General features: G+C 39.8%; 1 protein-coding gene across 1 annotated transcript; it reads right to left on the bottom strand.

Moving 5' to 3' along the window:
- Positions 1–2,048: 2,048 nt before the first annotated feature.
- Positions 2,049–23,664, bottom strand: LOC144697328 (very low-density lipoprotein receptor-like). Its single transcript, XM_078569317.1, has 16 exons — positions 23,562–23,664; positions 22,117–22,239; positions 20,460–20,831; positions 18,189–18,311; positions 17,990–18,112; positions 11,927–12,043; positions 11,722–11,847; positions 9,190–9,361; positions 8,650–8,871; positions 7,328–7,446; positions 7,106–7,245; positions 6,579–6,720; positions 4,467–4,616; positions 2,736–2,849; positions 2,385–2,465; positions 2,049–2,195 (listed from the first exon to the last, which is right to left on the bottom strand). Exons 1-16 carry the CDS (start codon positions 23,662–23,664, stop codon positions 2,089–2,091), a joined length of 2,334 nt encoding a protein of 777 aa, XP_078425443.1. The 3' UTR covers positions 2,049–2,088.
- Between the last annotated feature and the right edge of the window lie 284 nt (positions 23,665–23,948).

Genomic DNA, 23,948 nt, shown 5'->3' with positions numbered 1-23,948 from the left:
ATTGTTTATAATAATAGATTCTAACATTTTTCCTACTACTGACACCAAACTAATAAAAGTCTTAGTTTTGAGTTCTCTCCCTCCCTTCTTAAATAGTGGGGTTACATGTCTACAGGAACTTTCCAGAATCTATAGAAATTTTGAAAGAACCATCAATGCATCCAATCTCTAATCACCTCTTTCAATATTCAGGGATGTAGATCATCTGGTCCAGGTGATTTTATCAACTTTCAATCCAATTAATTTGGAGTAAATATTAATTTGTTTCTCATTTTCACTAGTGCCTTGGTTATAGTATTTTTGGGAGACTTAATGTATCTTCCATCATGAAGACAAAGTATTGGTTTAGTTTCTGACATTTCCCTGTGCTCCATAAACACCTTCACCTGTTACTCATTTATCCTTGCTAATCTTGACTCAAGGGCTGAAAACAAATGGAGTGGGAAGTGAAAGACCTTACATAGCAGGCAGAGTTGGAAAGAGATTGCATGTGGTTCCACATTTTGCTGCAAGTACCAAAGTACTTTCTACACGGATATCCCGTAGTTACATCAACTAGTCCTTTCCCTACAAGGATTGTAACACTATCCACTAAACAAACTGATGGTTAGCAAGTCTGGTAGGTACTACTGTAGATAAAGCTGACACAGGGTGCAAGCCCTCAAATATTATTCAAGGCCTGAAAAAATGTAGTATTAGGTTGAAGGACAGTTACACAATAAACAAGAGATGGACTCATGAACTAACAGGACTTGTATTAAACAAAAGGAGTGTCATTTCCTTCACACCTAAGCCCCAATCTTTTGGCCAATTCATCTAGATGGAGTATCACTTCCCTCATCACCCACCTACACTCTTGCAAGGTGTTTGCCTATTTTACAAATAGGCTGTTGTCTTGTTGTGCTCCATGTATTAATTATAATGACTAGATAATCAAACTATCAAGTTAAAAGTATTTTGTATTTTAACCGTCTCACTAATACATCCCCTTCCTGGTATATAGTTTGATAGTAAGCTATCACAAGCTCCTGCTTGCTTGTAATTGGAAAGATGAATAGACAGCTTGCAGCACCAACTCAAGATAATGGAGGCCAGAATTAGTGTTAGGTTAGTTTCAGGATTGTTTACAGACTGGAGTTACTGAACACAGCTTTAAGTTCAGAATCTAGTAATTTTTCACACTTTTACTTGACATCCAATTTGCTTTTATGACTCATTAATCTGATCCTTGATAAGCGTAGGCCACATCTACAGGCAAAAATCATGCAGCACACAAACCAACAACAGTACAGGTACACCAGCAATGCTGTTTAGGAGTTTTGGATTTGAACCCAGCAATTTACAAGTCAGGATGGTGTGGGACATGGACAGGGAACTTAGAGGTGGCATTTACACACATCTGCTGCCCTTGTTCTAGGTCAAGGTCATTGGTTTTGGAAGGTGCTCTTGAAAGAACCTTGAGGAGCTGCAGTCCATTTTGTTAGCAGTATACACTGCTTGCACTGCATACCAGTGGTGGAGGGTGAATATTTAAAACGGTGGCGGATGGAGGGCCTATAAAGCAGGCTATTTTGTCCTAGATAGTGACAAGCTCGAGTATTGCTGGAGTCCCACTCATCCAGAAAAGTGGAGTGCATTCCATCATACTGACTTGTCTTATAGATGGTAGACAGGCTTTGGGGAGTCAGGTATTACTCACCTCAGACTTCTCAGCCTCTAATCTACACATGTAGTCACAATATGGCTGGTCCAATTATGTTTCTGGTCAGTGGTGACCCCACAAATGTTGATAGGGGATTTGTTGATGGTAATGCCACTGAATGTCAAAGGGGAGATGGTTAGATTCTCTTGGAGAGAGTCAATGTCTGGCACAAATTTTACTCATGACTTAAACTCAATCAAAACCATATTGAACACATTAAGTTTTTCAATTCATTGTATAAGACATGAAAATTTTACCTTTAGATTACAATGTGAAACCCAGCGGGGTCACATTTTTAAATGCTGTCAATATCTCATTGTTCTAATGAAAATAATGAAATGAAAATACACTTTAAAAATTAATTTTATTTTGCCTTCTGCAATTAATCAATCACATTCAAAGGCTGGGTTCTCAAAATACATGCTTTGTTGAGTCTTCCTCTTCCAGTCCTGCCATTTAATGTAGCCAGCTACACCAGCCATGGTCAAAAGTACTGAAATACAGAAGTCTGTATTAGGCAGAGGAAACAAAATATATTCTCATACTTTATCTTCTAAATCACTAACTGTTCAGTTTAAGAATTATGGTGACTCTTTAGAACTGTTACCCTTTGATTCAGGGCAGGCAAAAATTAACAGCTTTAAAAGTCAATAAAGGATGTTTTCTGTGTAGAAATACTTACAAATACCAAGTGCAATCCAACCTGCTCCAGAACCCCACTCTGATTTGTTCACTTTATCAAGTGTAGCATTTGCTTTTTTTCCTGTATGGAAATAGTGATATTTGAATTCTACTGAAAAAATAATTTTAGAAGCTACAATCCAATCTAATCTGAAAAAAAGACAGTTTGTGCTTTAACTTCAAATAGTGCACCATTACATACTGCTAATAATCTTATGAGTAACCACCAACTATACAGTAATAATGCTGAAAGTCAAAACAAAGTTAAGGTACTAACTAATGGTTTGATGCTATAAATTATAATAAGTGACTATTAGAAGAAAAATTAACATAATAAATGCACTTGCATTACCTCTGGAAGGCACAACCCTTGCAGAGAGATCAGTAGACAGGTGTTTTGCAGTACCCGAGGATAAAGTAGACACCAGTGTGGTTGCAGTTGCTGCAACAGTTGCATGTACTGCGACTGAAAGGGAATAAAATCTCATGAACCATCATTCAAATTTAATTTGAAGGATTAAAAAGATTAGTGCAAACTTGGGTGAAGGTGCAATTAAGTTGCCTTTTTAAAAAAAAAGGCAACTGAGGTAGTGTCGATTTAGTTTGTGATCTGTACAAGGACTACAACACAACCACAGGCTTTAACATAAGATGGAGTTTTATGGAAAAAAAAACTGCCGAAAATTAATCTAGTTTCTATGGACTTTCTTTTGGGTCAACCTAGTGTCCAGCACAGAGAAAAATACTGCTATGTGGAAGTGTCTTCAACCAAACAATTAAATCCACAAGCATACAGTATGCCCAAGACATACCAATCTCCCCTCAGGGGCCCATGTGACTGGTGATCTTATTCATGGAGCATTGCATCAAAGCATTAGTAATCTTCATGTTGATTGTCCAAACCTTTAAAAGCACCGACTTATGGGAAGAACTTCAGCTAGGTGGCCTAATCTTCCAGAAATGAGCCAGCCTGGGTGATCAGCATACCATAAACCTGCTTGGCTCATTTAGAGGCAGGTAAGGCACAGACAACTGACCTTGTTCTGAACTTCTTACAGTCACATCTTAGACAGTAAGATAGCAGAGACCCTACTTATCCCTCAGCAATCTATCTTCAAGGATGAGATTAAAAATCAAATAGTGACACTCATCTTCTCCTTCCCCTCCTCCTCCCACACTAACTGCCTAGATGACTTTACATTTGTTATGGGATAAGAACATTGAAAGGCAAATACGAATAACTGAGCCAGAACAATGGGTCGAGTATTCTCCTGCGCTGTATCATTCTGACAATAAGTTAACATCTAAATATTGTACATGTGCACTTGAAGATCCAGTTTCCATCTGATTGCTTTAAGAAAAATTGCTTACATGGGCAAGATAAATATCAATTTCACAATTCTAAATAATGGGCCAGAATTTGCTTTCAATGTAAAGTGAGGCTAACAGCATACACTCACTTGCATACATGCAAACTGTACAACTTCTGAAAAGAGGAGATATGCAGCTAAGTGTGAAAATCTGGATGTTGCTGTCCAACATATTGCTGCTGCGCCATTAACTTTGTAAGCTAGTTATATGGCTGCCTCACCATTCAAATTCAGTGAACAGCATGAAGTTTCTGCTTGCAGAGTTGATATGAACTAAATATAGCCATTTTAATTCATGTACTTTTTTTTAAGTGTCAGACATTATCCAAACATCTATGGCACCAATTGAAAATGGAGTCTCAGCCCTTAATTCACTATCCTAACTTCCTGGTTCAGACCCTACATTGCATATTCAGTATTAGTTGAGATATAGTTGCTTGCTCTGTTCAAATTCCAGATGCCTTTAAGTCTCCCACTTACAACTTCCAATGCAAAATTTGGTGGTAATTAAACATTGAAGGGCAAGTCTAATAGCAGCCACCACTCACTGAGTACAGTAAGTTCTGGCCCATTACCCCAACTCAAGTTAAAAAAATTAAAAGGCCCATTCTCACTGAATTTTACATAAAATTGCATCCATACACTTCCTTCATTGTGCAGAGAATCTATAAAGTTGGTGCTAAGTGTATGCTCTATATAAATTTTATACATACCCATTCTACAGTGTTGTCCATTTGGCTCCAGTTCCTTTCCAGATGGACACACACAGGTGTATTTAGGTGACCGACTGTTAAACCAAGGAGCAGGAAGACACATGAATTCACAACCTCCATTCTGGAAGCTTTTGACACACCAATTTTTACCTGTGAATGAAGTATAGATATTCAATTAATGCAGAATTGGAACCGTGACCTTTGTTCTATAGCACATTTTCCCCCCTCTGCCAGGTCAAAGTGAAGATTAGCAAATCATATGTTGGAAATAGAAGATTGCCCAATAGTTCCTGGAAAATTCACAACACTGGAAAAAGCGAAAGGTTGCACGATGTTGTAGTGGACTCTTACAAACATGAACTGATTTGAACATAAGAGGACCAATTAGCTGAGTCACTGTACATGTTGGCTTAAAAAATAACCAGTAGTTCTCTCAACTCTGCCATTTTGTGGCATTTGTTTCCAAAAAGGTGACAGATGGCATATCTGGCCAAACCCTCTCCGTCACAGGGAATCTTTTTAGTTTCTATATATGTTCCCAGTATCCAGCGACATGTTTTACCACCAAACATTCCACCAGCATCCCAGACACTTATCACCAGTAATTATCACATCCTGGATGCATGCATAGGAACGTTGGAGGAAAATTCCTCCATTCTCTCAGTTCCTTCGCCTCCGTCGCATCTGTTATGATGATGCTACCTTCAAAAACAGTTCCTCTGACATGTCCTCCTTCTTCCTTAACCAAGGTTTTCCATCCACGGTCGTTGACAGGGCCCTCGACCGTGTCCGGCCCATCTTCCGCGCATCCGCCCTCTCCTCCCTCCCAGAAATATGATAGGGTCCCCCTTGTCCTCACTTATCACCCCACCAGCCTCCGCATTCAAAGGATCATTCTCCGCCATTTCCGCCAACTCCAGCATGATGCCACCGCCAAACACATCTTCCCTTCACCCCCCTGGCAGCATTCCGTAGGGATCGTTCCCTCCGGGACACCCTGGTCCACTCCTCCATCACCCCCTACTCCTCAACCCCCACCTATGGCACCTACCCATGCCCACGTAGAAGATGCAACACCTGCCCCTTCACTTCCTCTCTCCTCACCGTCAAAGGGCCCAAACACTCCTTTCAAGATAAGCAGCATTTCACTTGCATTTCCCCTAGTTTAGTCTACTGCATTCGTTGCTCCCAATGCGGTCCCCTCTACATTGGAGACACCAAACGCAAACTGGGCAACCACTTTGCAGAACACCTGCGGTCTGTCTGCAAGAAAGACCCAAACCTCCCTGTCGCTTGCCATTTTAACACTCCACCCTGGTCTCTTGCCCACATGTCTGTCCTTGGCTTGCTGCATTGTTCCAGTGAAGCCCAACGCAAACTGGAGGAACAGCACCTCATCTTCCGACTGTTGGCCAAAACTTCAAGCAAAATTCCAAACATCTGATCAGAGCATGGAGCAGGAATCAGAACAAACTGGATAAGAGACAAGCTTGTGGAATGAAACCAAGCAACAGGGGAAAGGAGGGGGGAGAAGCAGGGGAAAGAGAAAGAAGCAGGCATTGTCGTCATTTATTCTGTTCAAGTCCGAATCAGTAACAGTTGAAAGCTTCAAGCACATTACAAGGCCATGTTCCCTTCTGTTATTAAGTTGGTGAGAAAAAGATTTAGCCTATTTTCTAGACGGGTTTTTCTTGCTGGGGAGGGGGAAGGAAGAAATATGACAAGGAGGTAGAGATTGAGTGCTGCAGTAGGGTGAGCACTCAAAAAAAAGAGTGCGCTTTTCAAAAGGGGAGGCAGGGAAGAAAATAGTCCAGAAATTTCTGGATATTTTGATGGAATGTAATCCAAGTCAAATTTTTAACCAATTCTTTTGGCATCATAGAACATTTCATGGTGAAATTAATGCAAATGTGATTCCAAAGTCCAATCGTAAGTGATTGGCCAAAAGAATTGAAGCTTACTAAGTAGCAGACTATAGCATTACAATGATAGGGTAGGAAAATTGTGTTGATTTAGAAGTTCCTCCATGATTTTACTGAACAGCAGAGCAGGAAGTGAAGATACAAATTTCCTTTTGTACGATACAAGATCTAATGAAATAACAAACCCTACCAAATGGTTGCAACAGCTTATTGTAAATAATGATGTCTCGAGGCTCATGAAGGTCAGAAGCCAAAACCACCACATCATCTCCTGTATACTTGTTGGCTCCGTAGATGGCTTTGCTCTCCTCATCACTCCAGAAGACACGATCCTGGAACAAGACCATTCACACAAGAAATATAGTAAGCGACCCCCAAGGTCTAGTCAGATCAGTACACTCCCTGAATGATCAGAATTAGAATTCTGAACTTGATATATTTAAAAATCAGTTATTCTCTGTTCTGCTTTGTCCCACAGAAGTGCAATAAAGAGACAGTAAACTCCAGTCCAACAATTTAGCTCAAGATCAAAGTTCAGCTTGCAGCTTATTTTGTACCAACTAGCAGCTACATTTCCATTGTATGTTTAATCTCATTATAGTACAAGTGTCAATGAACAAGCATTCCATCTAGCATCATTTAACATTAAAAACTGCCTTCATTTTGAATTCTAAGTTTATGGTAACACTTCCAGAATATGGGAAAAAAAAGCAATACCTCAAATACAGAGACAGCAGAAGGATGACTAAGAAATTCCAGCGACCACAGCACAGTTCTTCTATCCTGACCATTCAGGCCTACACTTGATAATGTGTGCAACTTTGAATCGATCCAATACAAGCAGCTTTTCACAAGATCTGTGGATAAAGTTTACAAAGGTCTAAACCATTTGTCAGTGAAAGGCACCTTTTCCAACTTCCTAAATAAAAATCTTCTTACCAAGTGTAATGCCACTTGGCCACTGAATCTCTCTGGCAACAAGTTGCTGGCGGTCAGCACCATTCATTCCTGCTTTTTCAATCACTGCTGGATCACCACAGTCTGACCAGTAAATAAACCTTCAAAAGTCAAAGCACAAGAAAAAGGTTAAATTTAGGTCCATGAAAAAATTACTTTTAACAGATCAGAACATTAACCTTAGAGATAAAAACAAAAAACTGTGGATGCTGGAAATCCAAAACAAAAACAGAAACAGAAATACCTGGAAAAACTCAGGTCTGGCAGCATTGATGGAGAAGAGTACAGTTGACGTTTCGCATCCTCATGACCCTTCAACAGAACTGGACCCTTCAACAGAACAGACCCTTCAGTTCTGTACAAGGGTCATGAGGACTCGAAACTTCAATTGTACTCTTCTCTGCCGATGCTGCCAGACCTGCTGAGTTTTTCCAGGTATTTGTTTCTGTTTTTGTTGTAGAACATTAACCTTGTCGAACTCTGCAAAGGCAATAGGGAAGTGTCAATAAAATGTTTAAGAATACAAACATTGCCAAGTGACTTCCTCCAACCAAGCCATTTTCAAATCACTAGTAAATAATTGCTAACAGAAACTCAATTTGGGGAGATTTCCCAGCCCTACATTAATTTGATCATTTTCTATTTCTTGTTTCTCTAGTCTCTCTTCAGCTAGGACAGGGGACAGACTTCTGCCAAAGTTGCTCTACTCTATCAGGATATAATAACAGTAGGACAATTCTCCTTTCGATTCTTCAACCAAATGCACTACAAATCAGAATATAATTCAGTCAATAAGGCAGAAGACTGGAGGAACCTGAGGGGTCTTGACAGAGCCGATGTGTAGAGGATGTTTCCTCTTATGGGAGAAACTAGTACTAGGGGCTACTGTTTAAAAATAAGGGGGTCGCCCATTTAAAACAGATAGGAGAAATTGAGGGTTCAGTGTCTTCAGAACTCTGCCTTAAAAATATGTAAAGGCTCTATTTCCACTGCATTCGGAGGAAGAGGTAGATAGGTTATCAAGAATCTTTCACCCCCTTGCTTATCAGGGGTAAGTGGGAATGTGGAGTTGAGGTTCCAATCAGACCAGCCATGATCTTCTTGGGTGGTGGAGCAGGCTTGAAGGACTGAGTGGCCCACTCCTGCTCCTAATTCATGTGTTTGTATGAATATTCAGCTTTGAAATTTGGTGCTAATGCTACTTAACCATAGCAAAATTGTATCAATCCAAAATGATTACATATACATTTGTGTGCAAAACTATACACATTTGCATTTTAAAAATACACATTAAATTTCAGTACCCAGTTATTGGATCAACTGCAACAGAAGCTGGTTCCCTCAGTTCAGTGTCAAAGAGTGTCTTCCTTTTGGTTCCATCAAACATGGCCACAGATATAGTCTTTGTACCCCGATCGGTCCAATAGATGTGTTTGTAGATCCAATCCACTGCAATTCCTCCTGGGATTTCAAGATCCTCAATTTTGGAAACCCCAGATGAGTGTTCCCATTTATTCATGGACATGCTGGAAGAAAGATACTTGTTTAGGGTCCAGAATTTTTGACCAAGGAAAAACTTGCACTTTGTATAGTCTTGCCTAAGACAAGCCACACATTTGCTTTGGAGTTGAGTTACTTGTTCAGCAAATGCAGCAACGAATTTGTACAGTGAGGTCCTACAAAGATAACACGCTGATCTATTTTGGTGGCCTTTGATGAATGCTGAATAATTATGCAGGACACTGGCCTGCTCTTTGATAATGCTACAGCATCTTGGTGAAACATACAGTGAGGTTTGTGTTGCTGTAATCAATGTATAATATCAGTTCAAGATTTAAAATTACCTGAAAATTGCTTGCTGGCCCAAGTCAGCCCAAAAGATTCTCTGTTCAGCAATATCAGCATCCAGTGCTACAGCATTTCTCAGCTGTGCAGCTACCTGGGTGTACTCACGGTGATGCAGTCCTAGCTTCCGGATGTTATGACGATTAGTGAAGATCAAATAAGGCTCTTTTCCTATGCAGAATAAAAAATTATCCACAAATTTAAAATGACCAACACCAGGCCTTTGCAGCTAAGAAACCTTTTTCGTTCTAAGATTTGCAATGTTAACAACTTCTATAAAACCAAATATATCCAGCAAAACTATAGTACCCCTTTTACTTGGTGAACTGAAGTGTATAAATTTGGCTGCAATAGAGTTTTCAATCTGGACCACAGCCACTTACAGGACTTCAGTTTATTGTAAAATGCTCCCAAGGGATTCTTTATTCTTACCATTCCCAGAAAGACCAACACTTTGCAACAGGATTCATGTAGCTTATACATGGAATTAGGTATAATTCTACTGCAAGGAGAATTAATCTATTGCACATTTGGCTCATTGCATTTTTCTTTTCAGTTCTCCAATGAAACTCATGTTCATATTTTGTTAGTAATTAAATATGCATGGATATGAAGTGTCATTGCAAAATAAGGATAGAACTTTAGTGAATGGAATGGTAGGAGTGTATCCATTTTAGAGTGGCTTAATTGGGATAAGAATTAGAAGCAGGCCTTTAGGCCCCTCAAGCATACTCCACCATTAAGATCATGGCTGATCCAATTATGTCTTCATCTCCACATTCTGCTTACCCCGATAACCTTAGACACCCTTGTTAGTCAACAATCTACCTTTGTTTTAAATATTCAGTGACCCTGCCTCCACCACTCGAGGGGGAGTTCCAAAGACACTCAAACTTCAAATTTCTCATCTCCATCTTAAATGGGGAGACCCCTTATTTTTAAAAACTGTGCCCCCTCATTCTGGTGTCTCCCATAAGAGGATATCTAAGTTTTTCTAAATTAGGGGATTGCTTTCCTTTGCAAGTATCCTGGTTGCATTTCTTCCATTCATTGCATCCCTGAAGCATATCTTTTGCATTCCTAGTCACAAAGTAAACAGGCTCATGCCTGTTAACAATTAGAAATATGCAGAATATATTAAATCAGCTTGAAGTACATGAATATAGGTGAAGGTTGTAAGTTAAGGCTGGGGTTCCCAAACTGTGGGCCATGACCCAGTGGGCTTGCAGGACAAGCAATTATGGTCATAGCCTCCAAAGCAGCAATAGAGGAGACACTCAGATTTGACAGTTCTGGGATCAGCTGGGAGAATCCTTCAACCATGCATAACTTTCGCCCATAGGGGTAGGCTAAACCAATGAGTGAGGCCCGATCACAGACAGAGCCTGCAGAATGTGATAAGTGTCTTAGTTGCTTTTTTCACCTGTATCCCTGCTGCTTGAGCCCCCATCCCACTCCTCCTCCCCCCCCCACCCCCAACCCCCAAAACAGCCTCAATTTTCAGTCTAGGATTGCACCAAGTGTGAAGCTTTAAAATGGGATTACAACAGAAAAGTAGTTTTGGAAGCATCATACTAAGGCTTCATTTATCCAGAAACAAAGCTGATGGAATGATTAAGAGCAAAAAACTGCTGATGCTGGAAATCCAAAACAAAAATAAAATACCTGGAAAAACTCAGCAGGTCTGACAGCATCTGCAGAAAGGAACACAGTTAACGTTTCGAGTCCGTATGACTCTTCAACAGAACTGTAATGATGAAATGATTGTTTAGGTAATGAGCAGCAGTAGCTATCTTGAAAAGGGACTAGAGTCAGCTGAGGGTTCTGCAATAGTGGGGCAGCAGTTCATAAATACTCCAAATAACCATACTTCAAAGTAGAGGGGAATTTCAGTTAACCTTGCTTAATTAAGGGGCTTGCTGGAATATGGACGTTGATTAGTGTACAGAAACAGGAGTTCTCAGCGAATCACCTTATTAGTTCAATAGTCTGATGAGGTGAGACTGGTTAGACTGGGTAGCCATTGCAAACAGAATAGTAAGCAATATGAAAAGCTGAAGAAAACCTGATACGGGTAAACACACAAGGGCCCTCAAAGTAGGCTTGAAGGCAGTTGTGAAGTTGATCATGGGGATAAGAAAATGATGCAAAGGACTATTTAAAAATCAAGGACAGAGGCATGTGCAATTGAAGCTCAATTTGGAAATTAAAGGGTCAACTTTGACTCCATGATTTAAAGAAAAGTCAAATGCAACACACTTGGACAGTTAATTGTTCTGAAAGTTGTTACTATGAAGTCTGTCAATATAACAAGTCTACCCCAAGAAAAAAAAGGTAGAAGGCTATATTTTTAAAGGAGGCCATTGCAGTTGGACAGATACATGCCGACTTTGGTTTAACAGTTAGTGCCCCACATCAACTTCAAGACTAACCAAGAGGTGGTGAAATTACATCTGTCAAGGACAGTTCAAAAATCTAGGATACCCAATTATTCTTTTAAACTTAAACTGAGCAGAATACTTTGAGCTTACCTACTGCCTTGCAAACTGAATTAGTTAGATCCATGTGATATCCTGTATGACATTCACACTTATAGCTTCCTTCTAAGTTGATACAAATTTGGCTGCAGGTTCCAGGATTTTGGCATTCATCAACATCTAAAAAAAAAAACCAATATCTTTAGATTCATAAAGAATATAATTTTTCTGATCTACAAAATTCAATGGTTCAACTTGCCTTCACAAGTCTTATCAACCAATTTATAACCAGCAGGGCAGTCGCATTCATAGCCAATGACAAGATCTTGACAGATGTGAGAACAACCTCCATTATTCAATAAGCATTCATTCACATCTGCAAAAAAAAGGGAACAAATAAAAAAGTGAGCATCTTACTCAGGTTCACCTCCAGTTCAGGGTGGTTATCTGCATTACTGATCACATTATGGCTAGTGTGAGAAAAAAAGCAAAAGATTGTGTGATTGAGGAACGATTATGGCTGCTGCACAGAAGAGACACTATTGAAATTGTTAGCTGAAAAATTCAGTCAACTGCTAGTGTTTATATTTAAACATTCTAATTCTATCCATACACATGTAGTCTTTTACAAGATCAAAAATGCGCAATGCTGGAAATCTGAAATACAAACTGAAAATGTTGGAAATACTCAAGTCTGGAGACAGTCTCTCCACGATTTCAGACCTGCCGAGTATTTCTAACCTGTTCTGTTTTATATTGTAGACATTTAAAAGTTGATTCCCAGAATCAAACCTAACCAAAAATTATATTTCATTTAACCAAGTCTGCCATTTGATTAAGTTTAATTATACTCAATTTAATTATACACTCAATTATAAAGTAAATTGCTAATTTAGTAACAAAACTGAGAAAATTAGAGCATGTTAACTGATATTCTAAACATTGTGTTAGAGTCAGATCATAGAAGTCTACAGCACAGAAAAAGGCCCTTCAGTCCATTGAGTCTGTGCCAGTCAAACAAGTACCAACTATTCTAACCCAATTTTCCAGCACTAGGCCCATTGTCTTGTATGCCATGGCGTCGCAAGCATACATCCAAATACTTAAATATTGAGGGTTTCTGCCTCCACCACCCTTTCAGGCAGTGAGTTCCAGACTCTCACCACCCTCTGGGTGAAAAAGTTCTTCCTCACATCCCCTCTAAACCTCCTGCCCCTTACCTTAAATCTATGCCCCCTGGTTACTGATCCCTCCACCAAGGGGAAAAGTTCCTCCCCGTCTACCCTATGCCCCTCAATTTTATACACCTTAATCATGTCCCCCCTCAATCTCCTCTACTCCAGGGAAAATAACCCCAGTCTATCCAATCTCTCCTCATAACTAAAGCTCTCCAGCCCAGGCAACATCCTGATAAATCTTCTCTGCACTCTCTCTCTAGTGCAATCACATCCTTCCTATAATGCAGATCCCAGAACTGCATGCAATACTCTAGCTGTGGCCTAACCAGCATTTTACAGATCCAGCATAACCTCCCTGCTCTTATATTCTATGCCTCAGCTAAAGGCAAGAATCCCATATGCCTTCTTACCCACCTTATCTACCTGTCCCATTACCTTAAGGGACCAGCAGACATGCACACCAAGGTCCCTCTGATGCTCAGTTCTTCCCAGGGTCCTACCATTTGTGTATTCCCATGCCTTGTTTGTCCTTCCCAAGTGCATCACCTCTCACTTATCTGGATTAAATTTCATTTGCCACTTATCAGGCTATATCCTTTTATAATCTAAGGCTATCATCCTCACTATTTACCACTCCACCAATTTTCATGTCATCCGCAAACTTACTCCTACATTCAAGTCTAAATTGTTTATATATACACACACCACAGCAAGAGACCCAATACAGATCACTGTGGAACCCCACTGGACACAGACATCCAATCACAAAACATTCCTCAACCATCACCCTCTGCTTCCTGCCACTCAGCCAATTCTGGATCCAATTTGTCAAATTGCCTTGGATCCCATGGGCTCTTACCTTTGTAAACCAGTCTCCCATGTGGGACCTTATCAAAAGCCTTGCTGAAGTCCAAGTAGACAATATCAAATGCATTGCCCTCATTTACACACCTGGTCACCTCTTTGAAAAATTCAATCAAATTGGTCAGACATAACCTCCCCTTAACAAAACCATGCTGACTGTCCTTGATTAATCCCTACCTCTCCAAGTGTAGATTAATTCTGTCCCTCAGAATTGCTTCCAATAGTTTCCCCACCACTGAGGTTAGATTGCCTGGCCTGTAGTTCCCTGGTTTATCCCGTTCTCCCTTCTTGAATAACAGTACCACACTGGCTGTCCTCCAGTCCTCTGGCACCTCTCCTGTGGCCAGAGGGTGTTGAAAATTGCCAGTGCCCCTGCCATATCCTCCCTTGCCTCACTCAACAACCTGAGTTACATTTCATCCGGGCCTGGAGATTTATCTACTTTTAAGCCTGCCAGACCACTTAGAACCTCCTCCCCTTCAATGCTAATTTTTAAAATTATATCAGTTCTTCCACCTGATTTCCATACCCACGTCGTCCCTCTCATTTGTGAGAACTGACACAAAGTATTCATTTAGAACCCCACCTAAGTCTTCTGGCTCCACACACAAATTACCACTATGGTCCTTAATGGACCTTACTCTTAATGTACTTGTAAAATGACTTTGGCAGGTAAAATAAAGGAAAATCCAATGGTTTTTCATGCCCCTTTTTTTGTTCTCCTAATTTCCTTTTTAAGTTTCCCCCCTACACATTCTATACTCTAGGGCCTCTGCTGTTTTGAGCCCTCAGTATTGCCATAAGCGTCCCTTTATCTCTTTATGCAATCCTGTATATCCCTCGACATCCCGGGTTCCCTGGATTTGTTGGTCCCATCCTTTGTCTTTACTGGAATATGTTGGCCCTGTACTCTCCCTATTTCCTTCTCGAGTCCCATTGCTCTGATGCAGATTTTACCTAAAAGTAGCTGCTCCCAGTCCACTCTGGCCAAATCATATCTGACCTTATTAAAATTGACCTTCCCCCAATTTAGAACTCATTTCTGGCCCATCCTTGTCCTTTTCCATAACAACCTTGAATCTAATGGTTATAATCACTATCTGCAAAACGATCCCCCACTTATACCTCTACCACTTGCCCGGCTTCATTCCCTAAAATTAAGTCCAGGACCACCCCCTCTCTTGTAAGGCCTTCTATGTACTGGCTTAAAAAGCTCTCCTGGATGCATTTTAAGAATTCCACTCCCTCTAAACCTATCACACCATGACTAACCCAGTTAGTAATAAAAACAAAAAACTACTGCGGATGCTGGAAATCCAAAACAAAACCAGAATTACCTGGAAAAACTCAGCAGGTCTGGCAGCATCGGCGGAGAAGAAAAGAGTTGACGTTTCGAGTCCTCATGACCCTTCGGCAGAACTTCTGCTGAAGGGTTATGAGGACTCGAAACGTCAACTCTTTTCTTCTCCGCCGATGCTGCCAGACCTGCTGAGTTTTTCCAGGTAATTCTGGTTTTGTTTCTAACCCAGTTAGTGTTGGGGAAGTTGAAATCCCCCACTATTACTACACTATTATTTTTACACTTCTGAAATTCGCCTACATATCTGCTCGATTTCTGACTGTTTGCTGGGAGTGTACTGTAGGCCCCCCAATGTGATCGCTCCTTTTGTTTTTTAGTTCTACCCATATGGCTTCAACCACAGAGCCTTTAAAGATGTCATCCCTCCTTACTGCTGTAATTGATTCCTTGATCAATATTGCAATATCCCTCCTTTTACCTCCTTCCCTGAAGACCCTTTATCCTGGAAGATTGAGCTGCCAATCCTGCCCCTCTCTCAACCATGTCTGTGACAGCAATGATATCATACATCCACATGTTAATTTTGCCCTCAACTCACCTGTCTTATTTGTCAGACTCCTTGTATTAAAATAAATACCATCCAACCTTGCCAAGCTCCCTTGTACCTTAACTGGCCTATAATTTCTACACCTTCCAGGCTCACTTGCTCTAATTTTGGATGTGCATCTCCCCCTGCGGAATCTCCTCTCAGGATCCCATCCCCCTGCCAAGTTAGTTTAAACCTTCCCCAACAGCGAACCTCCCTGCAAGGATGTTGGTCCCATTCCGGTTCAGGCGCAACCCATCCACCTTGTACGGGTCTCACTGCCCCCAGAAATAGTCCCAATGTCTCAAAAATCTAAAGCCCTCCCTCCTGCACCATCACTCCAGGCATGCATTCATCGGGACTAGTCTATTTCACTCACTGAAATTAGTACAAAAATCTGCAAACGTCAAAAGGCCAATTCCCTCCGGGGTATATTTTGTTTATTCCAGTCTTGAAGTTCTGGCAGGAGCGGAGAAGGGAAAGAAGGAATGTGCTTAATACAAGAGCATGCAAGGTGTCTCAGGGAAGCAAGCGAGAGGGATAGATAATCCCACCATTAAATGGTCTATTGAGAGGATATAGAAAGACACATCAGACTTTTTGGAGTGGGGGTGCAGGGCAGTAGAGGATGACATCATCCAGCAGAAAGTCAAAATAAAACAAAGTGATGGCAGTGGCGAGGGCAAGAAAACTGTTTAAGGCTTACTAGTATCCTCCTGGCTTAAATTAGCACTTCACCAGTCACAACTTTCTATAATTGTAATGTCGGTTTTCAGATTCAACATGTTAACATACTTTCCAGATTTCAGTTGCCAAGTGTTTATGCCAAGAACATAGATCTCTCCTTTCCAGATACTGATAGACCAACATTTGTGCAGGTTTAAGGATAAAAACAAAGTATTTGAATACCAATGCCCCATATTGCAGACACCCAGCTATAGTATTAAAAAGGGATTTCCAGTTCAGATATAAAGTAAACTATATTCTCTAGAGCTTAGAAAAATGAGAATGATAGGAATGAAAGCATACAAAATTCTTATAGGGCCAGATGCAGAAGGATGTTTACCCTAGCAGCGGGGAGGAGAGGGGGGTCTAGAATCAGGGGAGTCTTAGGTCATTTAAGGCTGAGATGAGGAGGAATTTTACTCAGTGGTGAATGTGGAATTTTCGATCCCAGCAGGCTGTGGAGGCTCAGTCATCAAGTATATACAAATGTAGATAGATGGATTTCCAGATATTAAAGAGGTATGGGGGTAGGGTAGGAAAATGGCATTGACAGATCAGCCATGATCTAGTCAAATAGCAGAGCATGCTCGAGGGGCTGAATAGCCTACTCCTGCTATTTCCTATGTTCCCATGTAAACCTGTTATTTTGCTCAATAGGCTTAATGCTAACCCAAAGACCATACTACCAGAAATTTAGCCATGTCTATACTAGATTATTGGAATAAGCATTAATTGTGGTGCAATATTAAATTACCAGTCAATTAATAGATCACAAAATAGTACCAATGGTTTACTTGCAGGATTAAAACTGACCTGAAAGTCATGTGTAATTCAATGATGTATTCCCTTCATTAGGGAAGGATCATTTTTCCAATTCCTCCTAGGCTCTCCTACTCTTCATATGCCTGCCCAAGTTTAAAAAGCTTGGGCCCAAGAGTTCTGATAACAGACCTCATTTTAGGAACTCAATTATAAAACTTGCCAATCTTTAAACTTGGTGTGAATACTTGTGCTTACAACAAATTCATGCCAGTGCTCAAGTTTGAAATATTTGACCAAGACATGTTGAAAATTGCCTGATATTCAGTTATAAATGTATTCCAATTATTCCACAATTCTAACCAATTAATTGAGTACTTTGTGAAATAATAAGTGGTTAAAGGCATATTTGTTCTTTTGCCTGCCAGCATCAAATGAAGACTACAACTCCTAAAGGAGTTATCTACATGTGGTTTAAATCTTTATTGTATTCAGTAACTGACAGCACTATTGATCCTGCTGGATTACTGTCTTGTCATACCAAGATACAAGTTAAGAAATGCTGAAGGACATTGAATACTAGAGCATGTTCAGCAACAGAACCAGATTTTTAGGAAGCAACTTTTCATGGAATGTGTATTTTGCATTCAAATTAGTTGCTTAATTGCAGAGAAAAAAAAAGAGGGCCAACTGATATCAGCAAGGTGCTGGGATAATTGTCTAATCTGTTTAGGAACTGACAGACTTCAATAAAGATAGTTTAATTTGATATGCCAAACTCTCATTTAAAGATTACCTAGAAAAGATTTAAGCCATAAGTCATACAATTGTAGTCAAAACAGATTTGTAAAAAGGGGGCTAAAGGACTAAAAATTCAGATCAACTACTTTTAGCCACAAAAATACTTACAACATTTTCCCAGGAGTTCATCGCTCCAGTCTTTGCAATCCTGTTGATGATTACAGACTTGAGATATGTTTATGCATTCACCACTCAGACACTTGAAGTCCATGGGTGCTGTACACTCAGCAACTGTCAAAATTAACACATGAAATTGAGCTTTGAATGCATATTTAAAGGCGTTGTTGTAGTAAATTTGTGCACTCACCCTTCTTGCAATTGATTTCATCACTACCATCTGGACAATCAGCAATTCCATTACATTGACTATGTCCAGGGATACAGCTGCCATCACTGCATCTAAAATGATCTGGCCTACATGTTTGAGATGCTAAAAAAAACACAACTGTGCATTACAACTTTAATAGGACTTGCATAAGTGCATTACAAAGCATGAGTTTGTGGACAATGCTACATCACAGAAACCAGCCATTCTCCACACAAGTCACCTGATCAAATGCCACCCTCATTTACTCTCCATATCTTTCAAGTATTGTCCCTCAAGTAGCATATATGGGGATAAGTGACAGCTATTGGTTTCTGCAGGGGTGTAGGGGAAAGCTACAGGTTAGATCAGAATTAAGGGGATCAAAGGAGGACCCAAAAGGATGGCTTGTGGTGGATGTGTCAGATTTTTGCTCCGCAGAAAATCAAATTTTTAAAAAAGTGAAATTCTTGCAATGGTACAAGGTCAACATACTGGCGAGACTTGTTCAGTCTGAACAATACACTATTAGTAATGCACAAAAAATTGACTAGCAGCTTTTAGCCAGGAAGATAGCCTAGTGAATTTTACACTGCTCGATGCAGTTTTTGCAAAGCTAGCATCTAGCTTTCAACTGATGTTGCATTTTCAGATCAAACTCACCACAGGTTTGATCTACTAAACTATGAAAATGCCCTTTTAGTGACAGACTGATGGTCTACAACACTATCTTTACCAATGCCTTTTGTCCAAACAACTGTGGGGGACTAAATTCATCTAGTCTATTTTTAGCTCTTTAGTTGTAGCCTGAAAAATCACCTCCAATGATTTCTCCTCTGGTTCAGTTATCTGTGGTGTCCCCAATGGGCCCATCCTTTATCCCCCCCATTTCTCAGTTAGGTGTTGCCCCTCTGTAGCATTGAGGGAAAAAAGTGCCAGTTTTCACATAAGCACTGATGACATCCAGCTTTACCTCACTGAGCTCTCAAACCCTCCAGTATCTAAAAATCACCCAGGTTGATTCTCAGGCATCTAGTTTTGGATGAGACAAAGCCTTACCTTTGGTCCCCATGAAAAATTCCATAATTCTTCATGGCAACTGTGGCTGAACCAGACTGTTTGCAATCTTTGACCAAGGTGTGTTTTACCTACTAGTGCCATCACTAAGACAACTTATTTACACAGCAGTTGAAAGCTAGATGCTAGCTTTGCAAAAACTGCAACGAACAGTGTAAAATTCTTAATTCACTAGGCTCTCTTCCCAGCTAAAAGTTGCTAGTCAATTTCTTGTGCATCACTAATAGTGTATTGTTCAGACTGAACAAATCTAGCCCAATATGTTAACCTTGCACCACTCCATCCCTACCTAACTCATCTACTGCTAAAGCCTTCATCCATGCCTTTGTTACATCCAGACTTGATTTTCTAGCTACCATGCTCCACTCCCATAAACTTGATTTAATACTAGATATTTAAAGGACACCTTTGGGGCATGTGGCCAGGTGTAAATATTGACAACAGAAAAGCAACTGTAGACAACATACATATTTGTATTGCATTACCACAATAAATTCAGTTGTTTTTGTACGTAAACCTTCAATCCCAAAACACAATGGAGCAAGTGTCAAGTTGGGAATCTTGTGCATTTTCTGTTCCTTGATTCAGTCATAGAGCAGCTGATTTAATCAACTTTGAGTTAGTGTATTACTGCACCATCTTCAAGTTTGATCAATATTTTTGGGTCCTGCAGGTTGCACACTTGCTATTTTATGCTATATGGAACTAAGCCATCCTTTTAGCAAGCTTAAATAGATTTATTTAGATTCCCAAATTACAGTCAACATTTCAATGGTTTCTTGGCTGTAATTTTACAGCAAACAGGTTCACTGGAAATTTAGTCCCAGGATCCCCTTTCCTAAACATACATAGGGCCCTCCTAGCCCCAATTGTTTCTAGTTCTTTTACATTGAAGGTGGTTAGCAAAATAGCTACAAAACCATTGGCAGTCTCCCCTATAGTTACTCAGGATTGTCACAGCAACTTGGAAAATCTTGTCACATCTACAATGCCCATTTGGGAAAAGGGTTTGGTGAAACAAATTCACAGCAGGCACATTGCTAGAGTCAGATGAAGCAAACTTTACTGTAGATGTGGGTATTTGGCACAGAATCTAGGGGTGCCAGTAGCACCTAAAAATTCCTTTATATTGTCCTTCACTTAAAATGGAAGAAAGAAAAAATAAGCACAGGAATTTGATTATCGAAAATCACTTACGACAGTTGGTTTCATCACTTCCATCTTTACAGTCAATGTCTCCATCACAGTACCATTTGTGGTGAATACATTCACCTGAATCACACTGAAGGTCACTAGGTGAGCAGGTGACAAATGCAGCTGTGTGCCCACATCTGTCTGGAGCTTCATCAGACTGATCAGTACAATCAGCATGGTGGTCACACACCCAACTCAAGGGTATACACTCTGAAGAATTACTGCACTGAAACTCATGTGAGTCACAGGGAAGTGGAGCACAGCTTTTTTCATCACTTCCATCACCACAGTCATCATGGCCATTACAGATAAATTTCTTAGAAATGCATCTGCCACTGGAGCAAGTGAACTCTGCTGGACTACAAGTGACATGGCCTGAAAAAGATAGAAGACAGTAAGACCAAAGTAATGTTCAAAAGCCATTTTAAAAGATTCATGTCTTCAGAACTGCAGAACCACTAATGAAATTCAAATGTTAAATCTCAGTACCTAATGAGAAAATCCAGTTTTAAATATACTGCCAAGTAAATAAGTGAGCCATTTCACTATTAACCAATTATGAGTGCACAGAATAATTTTACACTACAAGTAAAGAGTTATTTACAAAGCTTCAGGATATGATACAATCAACATGTTTAGTCACAGACTGGAGACAGTGGTAAATCTGCATCAAAATTCTTGATCTCTATTGCATTGCATGGGGAGAGGGAAGGGCATCTTCTACTCAGTTAGCCAAGTGGTGGCGGCCTGGGAACCATTTATCTGTAGACCTAAATAACCCTGAGGACCCAGTCAAAAGTCTGCAGAATTGGAAATGAGCAATACAGCTAAAAATACTAGGTATTCCATGAAAATTTAAAATGCTGTCTGGCACTAACAGTATCCCTACAAATGTTACTTTGTAACCTCAAGCTTAAAAGGTTAGTTACTGGACCAGTAATCCAGCAGCCTGGGTTAATAATCTAGACAGCATTCAAATTTTTCAAACCAAAAATGGTTTTTAAAAAATCCAAATTAAAACTGGGATCAATTTAGAAAAAAAAGTGACCATGAAGCTATTGGGTTCTTGAAAATGTTCATCTGGTTCACTGCTGTCCTATAGGGAAAAATTACATCCTTAACTTGTACGAGATGCTACTGGTCGACTCTTAATTGCTCAATTGTTCTTTAAAATGACCTACCAAGTTGCATCAAAAATCAATACCAACACTGCATTGGTCTAGCAAGTTATTCAGTTAGGACAATTGGGGATAGGCAATAACCACTTGCCTTACCAATTATGCCCACATCATATAAATAGAAATTAAAAAATGCTAGGCAAGACCATTTTCTCCAACTATGCAAACATGCCAGCCATGTATATACTTAGATTACCTTACAACTATTTAGGTGTTAATATTCAACCCATTTAGTATAAAGTGAATGGAAGTTGTAGAATTGGGCAGCTGTGCACTATTGGTCACACTTCTTTGGTGGGGGGGGGGAGAAAGAGGTGGAAATAAATCAATCCTGTATCAAGGAATAAATCTACACTTCAAATCACAACCTGCAATTTTGAAGGGAGTGGGGTGTTGAAGGGAACAGAGTGGAGGACCAAGCAGAAAGATTTACAAGAATTGCCTTAGGTCAAAATTAAAATCAATTTCCTTCATAAACTTACCACAGTTTTCTTCTTCATCACTATCATTGCAGTCCTGTACTCCATTGCATTTCCAAGAAGCTGGAATACACTGAAGCGATCCAGAGCCACATTTAATTTCACCAGTGGGGCAGATTCTCAAGTCTGAAAATGAGTAACCAGGTTGCAGTTAAAGTGGTCAGCTTTCTTTGCCTGTAGGGTAGGTTAGGTTAGTAATTATGGTTTTATTTTGTGTAATGCACCTTTAAGAATAACACTTGTTAGGGAAGATCACATGACCTGTAGTAACCAATTGGAGAGCAGTGCAGAGTTGGAGTTGAAGGCACACATGTAGTTGCTGCTGAGTATATTGTCAATAAACTTAATATTTTCACCCAAATGTCTGCAATTCAACTCCATCACTAATAGTACAACGTGCCCCCCTACAACAGCAGGGCTGATTCACAACTGAACAGGAACCAATCAAATGGTAATTCAGACCAAATTAAAAGAAAATCAAATTTGTACCAATGATACTGTTCTTGAAAGTCATCACTACATATCCTCATGATCAGCTCTGGTTCCATCCTTTCCCACCTAAAGTACTGTACAAGCTTTGAACTTTTCACATCTATTTCTTTCCATTTATTTCCTCCTAACCCTAGTTAAATGCTTCATTCCTTGTCCTCACGACAGTGTTTTCCATTTACAGTTTCTGTAGTAATAAACTGATGAGGCCAGGTTTACAAAATATCTCTGGACTAATGCCAGATCGCTTCCCACTCTTTCCTTCTCCCATGGTTTTGTTCACATCCTCAATTAGTACATTTACTGAATATTCCTCATGTTAAATGTATTCAAACACTTCCACTCCCATCCTCCTCCACACCCCCACAAGTTGTCTGATTTGTTATGGAAGAGGATCTCTTAAGAAAAAGATCTTTTCACCAGCTCAAAATCATAAGTTCATCAAATGTCTCATCTGAAAACCAGATAGTGGTTCATTGGTTATAGGTGGAGAGAATCATTTCATTACAACTATAATACTGTAGATATTAGCATTACATAACACCTAGGACATTTTGCAATGACAATCAAGGAAAAAGTGCTGAACCACAGGCAATTTTAGAACAGTAACCACAACCTTGGTTACAGATGTGATTTGAGGGAATTATAGAGCATGACTGCTCCATAATTATGCTAGCTAACTGAAGACTTGGCTGTTAATTGGGTTGCAAGGGGGAGTGAGATGAAGCAACACAAACATCTTAAAAAATGAAGGGAGCATGATAAATATTGAGGCAGGGAGACAATAGGAGGAAAGCACTCAAGGAGTTAGCTATTCAGCCAAACAAGTGGATATGGAGTTTACTTAATCCACGTGGACTGAAGTATTGAAATAAGCAACAAATACAAATTCTCATTAGTAAATAGACATTTCACCGCTTAGTTCTTACAATAAATAAGAATTCCATCTAAGTACTTACAGCAAACATCTTCACTTTCATCTGATCCATCATGACAGTCAGCTTTACCATCACATTGCCATCTATCAGGTATACATTGCCCATCATTGCACTTGAACTCCATTATTCCACAGGTAGCTTCAAGTAGCAAAACAAGATATTTAGTTAAGAAATGCATATTGATTGAAAACCATCCAACATTCTTACTAGTAGAGTGATGAGCAGGCTCAAGGAAATGAGAAGGTTCTCATCTTCAGATAAAATGAAATGAAATAAATTGCAACATTGCATATAGAAACAGCCAATGGAAATCAATTTCATTTGTATAACATGTCAACTCCTTCCTTTGTCCAGGTTATTTTATTCCTAGTCTAAATTGTTTAAAAAGGGAGAATTTTGCAATGCAGT

This window comes from Cetorhinus maximus, chromosome 2 (genome assembly GCF_964194155.1).
Source record: "Cetorhinus maximus chromosome 2, sCetMax3.hap1.1, whole genome shotgun sequence".
In the NCBI taxonomy this organism is placed as follows: domain Eukaryota; kingdom Metazoa; phylum Chordata; class Chondrichthyes; order Lamniformes; family Cetorhinidae; genus Cetorhinus; species Cetorhinus maximus.
The sequence above is the reverse complement of the archived record's forward strand: the minus strand, read 5'-3'. Positions and strand labels throughout refer to the sequence as shown.